The following is an 11,263-nucleotide window of genomic DNA, read 5'->3' as shown; positions in this document are numbered from 1 at the left end:
GGTCGGTTGATTTCGTTCAGTGCGGTTTACTTGTTTTATGCAGCAATTTTGATTTTGCGTGCGTGTTGCAGCGAGAGGACATAAAAGTTTATTTTTTCATCTAGTTTTAGTTTCCTACGGTATTGTTTTGCGAAAAACGGATTACAGAGTCATCGTTTCCAATTTGCGGGTAAGAGTTCTGGAGAAAAATGGAGGTTAAACCATTATTTTCCCAATATTGCATGCAGCCTTAAACTTGGCAAAAAAATTTCTCGTAATTTGTTGGCTGAGATTTAGGGGGCGTCCATAAACTGTGGAACTTTCTTTTAGACCAAGATAATTGATACTTTTTTCAAATTTTTGTTCCAATATCTTTTTTAAGTACACGGAAAATAATAAAAAGGTAAAATTTACCGAGACAGCAAAGGTGAATGCTCGCAAAAGCCAAAAAGGTAACTTCTACCCATTCGAGGTGAAACTCACCTCACAGCGAGGTAAAATATACCTGGAACGGAGAATGAAAAAAGGTACAATTCACCGAGAAAAAATGTGAATCCAAAAAAGGTAAATTTCACCTCGTAGCGAGGTGAAGTTCACCTGAATTGAGCTGAATCAAAAAGTATAATCTACCTAGAAAGAAAGGTAAATCCAAATAAGGTAAAACTTACCTCGTAGCGAGGTGAAGTTGACCTGGATTGATCTAAACAAAACGGTACAAATCATCTCGAAAAAAAAGTAACTATTTGACGAATCCGTTTATTGAGGTTAAGCTGTTTTGCCGTTTAGGAACAAGTTCTGCTTCGTGCACAATATGTGAAAATCGGAACAAAATGGTAAGTGTTTTCTTAGATTTCATTTAGTTGTGCTGGTTTTCTTCAAAATACTTTGCTTTTGTTTCAGATCGGCCCACAGAGCTTCGTGTTGTATTCCCGTCAGCCTTCAGATATTATTCCGGACAAGCCGGACCTGACAAGCCGGACCTGACAAGCTTGGCGAACAAAGGACTTGCCTCAACAATTTTTAAAGAACACGGTGATATATCTCAAAAAAAATATTAGGTAACAGTCCCTATTTATTTCAAATAAATACTAATTTTTTTCATGAATTGTGTTTTTTTTAAAATTAATTATTATTGAAGAAACCAATCAAACAAACAAGCATTTACCTTTTAAATCAGTGAATGGGAAAACGGTATTATTTACTATTTTGCTAGGTGAATGAGAAAATGGTAAAATCTACCTTTTTGCTAGGTGAATTGAAAAAAGGTAAAATTTACCTTTTTGCTAGGTGAATGAAAAAAAGGTAAAATTTACCTCGAAAGAGGGGTGGAAAAAATTCACCTCGCAAAAAGGTAAATTTTACCTTTTTTTTATTTTCCGTGTAGGTATAACGTTAACATTTTCCCAGATAGGTACCTATATACATTTTTTAAAAGACGGCATCTCATTTTCACAAATCACATGGTAATTCAAATTGTAAAAAAATAATTACAATGTAGGATTGATATGGGCATAAAATTACTAAGATCATTTTATACAAATTGCTCAAACCCAATATTACCAATTCCTAATAATTAAAAGTCATTATTACATCATTTTCGGAAGACTTGCCGTTTGGGAGTTGTTTTCGCTGATGAGGGTCATATCAGTGGATCATACACGAATGGAAGAGAAAAGAGAATCGAACAAAACATGGAGTATTAATCAAGGGATAGTTAAAATTCTTTTATATAATATTGTCTCGTTAGTCGATTTTATTGGTTTCTATTTTCACTCCCAGCAACAACCAATTTTAACAGGTATCACAGCTCGATTTAAAATTGTCGAATTTTTTTTTGGTGAACAAAAAGAAAGATCAGGGTTTTATTTAGTTGATATATATGGCCTGTACATATTAACCAGTTAACACACCCTGATTTCTTTTCATAAATTCAATATTTCAATTCAAATCAACTGTCTGTTACTGTCCTACATTTTATTCAGAAGGTTTTTTTTTTTTTCTATATTTGAAGTTTGAAGAATACAAAAGTGTCTAGTTACTAAGATATTAATATCTTAAAGGTATCGGCTTCAAAATGGCCAACAGCGGTCAGAGGAAGTTTACCGAAGAAGCTGAAGCGGCCATCTCAGTGCTCCGAGCGCTGGTCGCTTCGCAAAAAGGGCCTTCCACTGTACGAGGTCTGCTCCGGGACTACAGAGAACTGGAAGGCGGGCAGCTCATGTATAAGAAGTTCGGGTTTCCCAATGCGGACGAATTCCTGAAGGCTTCCGGAGAGTTTATGGTTCAGAGTAACAACATGAGCGAGGTATAAATAAAGTCTTTTGTGATACGGCTAAAGAAAAACATTTAACCACTTTTTTTTCCTTTATAGACTATTGTTTACGTAAAACCTAGTAAAGATTCTGCTCACATCCTTAAGATGGTAGCAGCACAGAAATCAACGAAACCGAGAAAATCCGGTTTTGCTGTTCCACGACAACCTCAGAGAAGAATTGGTGAATTCAATTGGAACCCAAGTGCCTACAATAAAATCTATTCCCAAATGCCAAACAAAATAAACCGTTTTCCACAGAATCGGTATACACCTCAAACGCAATACGTACAGCAACAACGGTTCAATACTCCTAAAACATACAACCAGAATACCTTCAATCGAAATAGTTACAATAACAACAACGTTACAAAACCTTTGAACAACTACAGTCAGCCAAAACCGTTGATGTCACAAAAGATTGCTCCTCCACAACACTACAACGCGAATGACAACAGCAATAACAATCAGCAGACCAATCAACGATATAACACACGATCCGAGACTAACAACAATAACACTTCAGCCAAAAATTTGAATAAACCTGCGCAAATTCCCAGCAAAACGTCGCCAGGTATTAACGATTTCCAATCGAAAGATAAACCACAGCAGAAAAAAGATTTCGGTTACGAACCTCCTACAACTAATGCAGTATCTCTGCAACCACCAGCTCGAAGTGTGAATTCGCGACTGCAGGTAACAAGAAGTTTTGCAAACACGACACAAATCACGATGCCGGAGCCGGTGGAAAAACTTCCTTTGAAAAGCACACAAAGCAGCGAACTTCATCTGCCCTCGGCTCTTACACCGCCGTCGACGCCACCGGTTGCGTCGTCGTTGCCGGGAAAGATATCGCTCCAGGATAGGCTCAAAATGAACCAACAAGTGGACCCTACGGATCTGGAGAAAGTTTCCAGGGTTCTAACGCCGCAGGCTTCGCCGATAAAGAGCAACCACAAGGTAAGTGATAATTTTTTTAAGATTTTCGGTGAGGTATCAAACATTTGGCTGGTTTTGCTTTAACGTAAAATTATGAATGTGTTGATGAGAGCACAAGGAGTTGAGTGTTAGATAGATCATCGAGAGAAATTCGCTGACGTTATATTCTATTTTTTGTAATTATTTGATTTGATATTTAAAATTTACTTTTATTTATGAATAACTAAAAACGATCAACAATCTTAAAAACTGGTCTTGTTATATAGATCAGCTAGCAAGCTAGTAGCCTTCTGAGTCGATGTCCGCGAGTTCGAGCCCAAGAGTTAACGAAGAAAACAGTTGAACCGGATAAGTTTAATAACTGTCAGCCAACTGCAACGTTGATATAAGTCGTGAATGCCTTAAAGATGGTATAACGACTATAATTGAAACAAAAAATACTTTAAAAATTCATATACTCTGTGTTGCAGGTCATGACAATTACACAAATTTTTATGAGAAATCATTTGTTTGAGCGAACGGTATATTTACTGTGTTGCCTTTAGCTTTAAGGCAAGTTTAAAAATTTACCTATCTGTTGTTTCTCTAAAATAAGTCATTTTTGGAAATAAAAAGAAACAACAGATTTTCTACGGTCTACCCGAGATTTTTAAAGAAACATCAGAAATTACCGGTCTATTTCTAACGTACAAACTGTAAAAGTGCTTGCAGACAAAATATTCACGTTAAACGAAGTTAAGCTGAATGAGCTTTTATTTATGGTTTTCTAAGCTAATGGATAAATTTGTTTACTCTTAACTTTTCAACTCTTATATGCGATTCATTCATATTTAATCGTTTGCGTATTAACTAAGGTGTCGGTATGAATAAGCCCTTAGGTTTAAGGTCGTCAAATTTCCAGCTTGTTGTGTTAGTTTTACGGCTTGGTTTAAGTTATTTCCCAAAATTCCCAAAAAAACTGTGCATGCAACTTAGATATTGATCTTTTTTTTTGTTTTCCCCAACAACGAATAACAATGTATAATATCACAATGTCGTAGTCTCCTTCGTCGGAACTACAGACTCCTCCGGAACAAATCAACCCCTCAGATTCTTTCTCCTGGATACAACCGACGGCAACCCCAGTCGAAATGTTGTTCCTGTACGCCAATCACTACGGGTTTGAGCGTCCAATTTACAAATATTTCAAACTGAAAAACAAGCGTGTACAGTGTCGTGTCACGGTAAAGAAAAATTTCTCGTTATAACTCGTATTTCCGTTCCATATGTGTTTGTGTTTTGTCGTTACCCTACAGGTCAACGGGTCCACGTACTCAACCTATCCGGACGATTACGCCAATGAGTTCGAGGGCCAATTCGCTGCAGCACAGAACGCCATTGACGCGATCAAACGGGAAGAGGACAGGAACAACTTTTCAGTTAGTTTGGACTCCGATTACGAGATTGCTACTAAGATCTACAATCTACTGGTGAATTGTCCACATGGAATGTTTTGGAAAAACATTCCGGAAGCTTTCCGTAAAGTTCACAACGTATTGCTGCCGGATCATTGGGAATCGATTGTACTGACAAACGCAAACATGTTTGTTAAGGAAGAAACCGAAACTAACACAATTGTGTTCGCCAATGAATTAGCAGACGATAACGGCGATGTTACATCCGAAGCTGCTAGCATGTCGGCAAATGTGCTGAAATTGCCTTGGCACGAGCAGTACTGGAATATCTACATCACCAATCCAGCATCGACGGTGGAAATCTGGGCCCGACTAGTTGGTCCGCAATTCAGCGATCAGATGGATACACTGATAACGGATATCGAGATGTCGATGTTGGGTGCTCACCAGCCTAAACCCGAAAAGTTGGCCGTCGGCGAATACTATTTGGTATCGATGGTCGACTGCTGGTATCGAGTCCGTGTTGAAGAAGCAGATTTCGTGAGTTCCACCTGTGTTTGCTTTTTCATCGATATTGGTGAATGGGAAAAGGTATCGTTCGATGATGTCTACTTGTGCGATGCCAAATGGCTAGAGCTTCCAGGGCAGTCGGTGTGCTTCTCGTTGGACGGTTTGGAAGATTTCGGGGAAAATCCGAAAGCCAAAATCCATCTGGATAATCTCATAAGTGGAAAGGTATGCATCGGCGAGATTTTGACCACCAAAGAAGAATACGAGAAAGATGATGACGATGTACGGATTCGGATGATACTGTACGACACTTCTTCCGAAGAAGATGTCAATCTAAACTCGGTTATTCTGAAAAACGTATGTGAAGATACCCCAGTTCCGGAGCTGAATAGGAAGGGAGTAACTACGGTGACTATCACCCACGTTGACGATTCTGGTTTCGTCTACTGTCGACTGAAAGATGCTGGTATGGTTTATATCCAGGTGGGTTCTTAAAGATTTGATCGCGATTATTACAAACCTGTTTAATGTGCATTTCAATTCCTTCTAGAAACTTATAAACAATCTGGTACAATCGGATGCTTTGGAAAGTAAGCATCGCGGTTTGTACCGCGGAAAAACCGGTAATCAACTTTACCTGGTGCAAGATGAGAGGGATAAAAAATGGTACCGTGCGTCCTTGATCGCTGAAGAAGGTACTACGGTTTGTAAAATGTTCTATGTTGATATGGGCATAAAGCAATCTGTAAACCTTTCCAACGTTTATCGTCTGGAAATGTTGAGTGTTGCTCTAAGCCGCTATCCCGCGCAGGCTATTCTTGTAAAAATGTTCGATATTCCCGATGTCAATGACTATCTTTTGAGTCGTTTGAGAGCTCTGCTGAAAACAGGATTGATAGCAATGGTTCGTAGAAATGCGAGATCAAGTATGCCAACATTTGATTTATGATAACATAATTTTCCGTAGGTTAAAGTGGCTGCTTTTTCATCGATACCGTTGGTTAAGATCTACATGCATCTTGACCAAAATAAAATTCTGGTCTGTGTTAATGACAGCATTCGCTCAGAGATGGAACTAGAGATAAACTCCGAAGTGATAAGCGATCCGCGAATATACAGTGCAGCAATGACTGAAAGTAGCAATTCTTCTCACGCTAGTTCGAAATTCAACGGTAGCTTTAACTCAGACTATTCTCTGAAAAGTGAAGAAGCAGCTGATTTATCGAATTATTTTAGTGCTCTAAGCATCGAGCAAGGTAAGAAACGAAATAATGGAGGCTCAACCAGAGTGATCCCTAAACTGGCCAAATTCACATTACCGAAGGTTGGGGAGCAATTTGATGTGTGCGTAACGATGGCTGCCAGTCCTAACTATTTCATTGTACAACCGTATGCTCAAGCAAATCAATTGAATAGTATGATGATCGAGTTCCAAGATTATTGTAATAACAAGAAGCCGCAAATGGTTCCGAAAGAAAGTGTCCAACAGGGGGAAGCTTACGCCATGCTGAATAGTGCTGACGGCAACTGGTATAGGTAAAACGAATTCATGAACTAACCTTTTTGAAGATTCTACTCTCACTGATTTTTACCGCTTTAGAGTACTGGTTGTAAACATCCTTATCGGTCCGGCATTGATTCACGTGTACTTCTGCGATTTTGGTCAAGTACGTATTGTGGAGAGCGAATCATTGCGAGTACTTCCACAACATTTACGAATACTTCCTCAGCAAGCAATGAAAGCAAGACTTCACGGTAATTTATTGTATTAAACGATTCATTTTACACATATAATGGTAAATAAACTTTGTTTCAACAGGTGTTCAACCAGTAGCTGGTGATTGGGATACCCCTGATGCACTTCGATTTAAGGAACTGACGGAGGGCAAAAAGTTTGTCAGCTTCGTTCGAAGTGTTCAAGTCGACGAATTTAATCCAAATGACGATATCGTTGATCTAACACTTATCGACGTTTCAACGGAAAACGACATTTACATTCATCAGATTATGGTTGATGAAAAACGAGGTGTACTCAGCAGCAAGTAACTTGTTGAGTGTTTAAATTCCGTTTAAAGATTTCACTTTTTGCCAGCCATTCGAAAAAATAACGAATCGATAGCGAACCGTGTGCCAACGGCATAATTAGTTATATTTTTTTTGTCTCCAGTATTCTTGTTACAAAAAATTGTAACATCACGAGAATTGGAAACAGTCGAAAAACCGATTGATTATCTTTAAAAGAAGATACAGTGCACCAAACTGATCTAATGAACGTTATGTTTTACGAGATTATTATTTTATTTGTTAAAACTATCAGCACTCGAAAATTAGCATTAAGATATTTTTTACACTGTTACTAACCTGAACGATGAGAATTGTCCATTCCATTTAGATAGATATGATAAAGAATCGATCAATTTTTTTTTACTGAAAAAGCAAAACATTGTTTATCTAGTTGTTGGTTGTAAACCCTGAATTGCCAAAATTGGTTTTATAAAATTGAATAATAAAACTCGTACCTAAATTGGACTTTAATCAAAATAAATCTGTGAATAAAATGTGATTAATCGAAGATAGTAAGAATGCAATTCAAGCAATATTGAAAATAAAAATCAACAAAAGAGTAGGAATTTCATTAATTATTTGTGCTAGCAAATAAGAAAAATTCTCTTTAATGTCTTCTATTTGGTATGGGTGTTGGTGAGCATAATAATGGACTGTGTATTACCTAAATAAGCAATCGATATTTATTGAAATGTTATTTATTTATCCCCATTAGGTAGAACTAGCTCTGTTGCATAGATATCCAAGTTGAATTTAGCATTGTTGAATATCTGATTTCTATATTCTTTCGAACGATGCGTTTGTGATAAAAATGGTTTTATATGCTCAGAGAAGCTTTTAATGTGTCTATACATATTCTCTCACTAGCACAACAGTAGTTAACACATAGCTATTTTTGAATTGTTGAACCTTTATATATGAACATATATACATATTGTTTTTCCGCTGTTATCTTTGAACGAAGTGCCCTTAGTGAGGTACGCACACAACATATGCTTATGGAACTTACAACCATAAGGTTTACAGTACTATACAGTATATTTCGAAGCGTATATTTTGTTTGGAAAAATAAAAATAAAAACTAGGGTTTAACCTTGAAAAATTATGTTTTAATTAAGATCCAGAACTTCCCCTTATGTTGCTGTTATTCGTTGCCCTTGATTGTTTCGATACGATGGATATCAATAATCAATCCTCCGTAAACAACGGGAGTGGAATAATTCCAACTTACCATGTGGTTACGTTCGGGATGTGGCTAAGAAGCTGCACCAAAGCCGAAGTTTTGTCCAGAAGACCAAAACTAAGGCTGAGCTTCGAACGTTCAAGGTACAAAAGGCCCCTAATCGCGACGAGAAGCAGAAAAAGTCCGCCAAAACCTGTGCCAGGAAGTTGTACCTCAATATGCTGACGAAAGTTGAATGCTGCATCATGGACGACGGAACATATGTGAAGGCCGACTTCGAATAGATCCCCGGCAACCTGTTTTTCACGGCCAAGGATAAGTTCAGCGTTCCGGAGCATGTCCGCACTCAGAAGAGGTCCAAATTTGCGAATAAATTCCTGGTTTGGCAAGCCATCTGCACGTGAGGGAAGCGGAGTGCGCCTTTCGTGATCCAGGACACGATGAATGGGCAGAAGTACATGAAAGAGTGGACGTACTTTTTTTTTTTTTTTTTTTTTTTTTCTTTTTTATGGGAGTTTAACACGGAGTGTCATTCTTCCCTATTTTCGCTTAAATTTCGGGCAGGAGGTTTGTACTTGCAAGGAAACTTATTAGCTTTTTCTCTTCGTCGGGGCAATTGGCAAGTATTTGCCTTAAGCTGCTAGCTAATTGATGCTCTGCTCTGTGCTCTTCGTATATAGAGCAGTCAACAAGGATGTGTTTGACGGAGACAACACAGCTGCACGAAGGGCAGATGGGAGGGTTGTCCCTATCAAGAAGATAGGACTGAGTTGGCCTGGTGTGGCCAATCCGTAATCGGGTTAGGGCAGTTCTCTCTCTGGGGTTTTGCCGGTCGATCCATTTTCGGGGGCAGTTCTTCACTTCCCTTAGTTTGGCTGTCCGGTTGTTTGCCCAGTCTCTCTCCCAGGCTAGGGAAAGTTGGTTGGAGGTGTAACGATAGGCATCTTGTTGGGGGATAGATATTTGTGATGGGGTGAGATTGGCACCTATTGAGGCCAGCCGGTCTGCAGATTCGTTACCGGGTATACCGGCGTGTCCAGGAATCCAAACTAGGGTTGCTTTTTTGTTTAAAGCTTCGCTAGCTATGGATGAAATCCAGGGGTGTTTAATATTGCCCTTGGATACGGCTTTCAGCACACTGGCTGAGTCGGAGAAGATGGTTGGAGGTGTTGAATGGTTTTGTTGGGTATTCTGGAGGGCGTTCAATACGGCATATGCTTCGGCGCTGAAAACGGAGCACTGGGTTGGTAAGGCGATGCTTCGTTTATCGGAGGGGTCATCAATGCCACAACCGACTCTGTCATCAATAGTCTTAGAGCCGTCGGTGTATATGTGGGTGGTCGTCTTGTATTTTCTGTCGAGGAGTTGGTAGAAGTGGGGTAGGACTGTGCTAGAGTGTTGACCGGCTTTGATATTAAGGGACAAGGACAGATCGACGGATGGTGTTTTCTCGGTCCAATACCGAAAGGCGGGGGTTCTTCTTTGGCAGATGGATGGAAGGGTAGAGTTAGTAAGTTCTAGGAGTAGAGTGTTGGTGCGAGATACTAATGGAGCATCGCTGTTACCTCCGATGGCGAGCCAGCGGAGAGATTTGGATGTTAGATGTTTGGCCACTAGATATCTGAAGGGAAGCTGGCCGCTTTCAGCCATAATAGATACAATTGGGCTTGTGACAAAGGCAGAACCAACTGTTCTTATGAATCCATTGTATAAGGGTTCGAGTTTATTATAGAGACGTGGGCCGGACCTACTGATGAAACCAAGTCCGTAGAGTACTGATGGGAGTATCCATCCATGGACAAATCTTAGGAGGGAGTCGCGGTTGGCATGACTTGGGGTTTTACTCAGGATCCGAAGTATGTTGGTCTTGTTTTTTGTGCTTTTTCTGACATGATTGAGATGAGTTGAGAAATTCAGTCGATCATCAATCCAAACACCCAAAAGTCGGATGGAGTGGACGAAGGGAATGGCTTGATTAAGAAGTTTTAAAGGAGGGAGCTTTTTGAGTTTCTTTCTGTTAGGGCCCAGGTGGAGGAGTTTGGACTTGTCAGGAGAGAATTGGAAACCCGTTCTGGGTGCCCAGCTGGCTATTTTGTCCAGTGTTATTTGTAGTCTATTGCGTGCTAAGCGTGCGAAAGGAGATATCGAGACTAATGTGATATCGTCTGCGTAGACTAGGATCTTAGTGTGATCGGGGATGATTTTGAAGATAGAATTGATTGCGATAAGGAAGAGGGTGGGAGAGATTACTGATCCTTGTGGTACCCCTGTGAATATTGGCTTTGGGTTGGAAAGACAGTTATTGATAAGGACCTGGATAGTGCGGTTTGATAGGAAGCTTTTTATGTATTGGTATAGTCTACCGGCGAGTCCCCATTCTCTTAGGGCTGTAAGTATGGTAGTATGATCGACCCGATCAAACGCTTTGGATAGGTCCAAGGATAAAAGATCGATATGTTGGCTACGACTTAAGGCATCATCCAGAATGCATTCTAGGAGACAAAGATAGTCGTCAGTTGATCGGCCGGGACGAAAGGCGTATTGGCGGTCGTCTAAGAGGTGATTTTGGTCAAGAACAGTATTGAGGCGGTGATTGACCAGCCTTTCCATAATCTTACCAGCACAGTCTATCAAGGTAATGGGGCGATAGCTATCGATATTGCTTGGATCTTTTTGAGGTTTGGGGATGGGTACTATTAGGCCGCGCTTCCAGATATCGGGTATGGATCCTTCATTCCATATGTGGTTAATTATATTTAAAAACTTTATTTTACCAGATAGGGGCAAGTTTTTTAAGAACGGATATCCAATGTCATCGGGTCCGGAAGAGAGTCCTTTGACTTTACGTAGGGCAGTGTTAAGTTCTTCTAGGGTGAAGTCGGA

At 39.7% G+C, this 11,263-nt stretch overlaps 2 protein-coding genes across 6 annotated transcripts; one reads left to right on the top strand and one right to left on the bottom strand.

Annotated features, from left to right (window-relative positions):
* Window positions 1-8,299, top strand: LOC129744774 (tudor domain-containing protein 7). Of its 5 annotated transcripts, none has more exons than XM_055737475.1 (9): window positions 1-169; window positions 2,040-2,284; window positions 2,351-3,250; window positions 4,270-4,452; window positions 4,525-5,616; window positions 5,684-6,037; window positions 6,101-6,669; window positions 6,734-6,888; window positions 6,953-8,299. In XM_055737475.1, the coding sequence occupies exons 2-9, from the start codon at window positions 2,054-2,056 to the stop codon at window positions 7,177-7,179; spliced, it is 3,711 nt and encodes a 1,236-aa protein (XP_055593450.1). In that variant the 5' UTR covers window positions 1-169; window positions 2,040-2,053; the 3' UTR covers window positions 7,180-8,299. The 5 variants fall into 5 exon arrangements, with proteins under 5 accessions (XP_055593450.1, XP_055593454.1, XP_055593451.1 ...); XM_055737479.1 differs by lacking the exons at window positions 6,734-6,888; window positions 6,953-8,299 and having other exon boundaries at window positions 6,101-6,305; window positions 6,370-6,389; window positions 6,458-6,481; XM_055737476.1 differs by lacking the exon at window positions 4,270-4,452.
* A 630-nt stretch (window positions 8,300-8,929) lies between these two features.
* On the bottom strand, window positions 8,930-10,030 carry LOC129743503 (uncharacterized). The gene has a single exon (XM_055735535.1). It carries the CDS (start codon window positions 10,028-10,030, stop codon window positions 8,930-8,932), a length of 1,101 nt encoding a protein of 366 aa, XP_055591510.1.
* Between the last annotated feature and the right edge of the window lie 1,233 nt (window positions 10,031-11,263).

This window comes from Uranotaenia lowii, chromosome 2 (genome assembly GCF_029784155.1).
Source record: "Uranotaenia lowii strain MFRU-FL chromosome 2, ASM2978415v1, whole genome shotgun sequence".
Classification (NCBI taxonomy): domain Eukaryota; kingdom Metazoa; phylum Arthropoda; class Insecta; order Diptera; family Culicidae; genus Uranotaenia; species Uranotaenia lowii.
The sequence above is the reverse complement of the archived record's forward strand: the minus strand, read 5'-3'. Positions and strand labels throughout refer to the sequence as shown.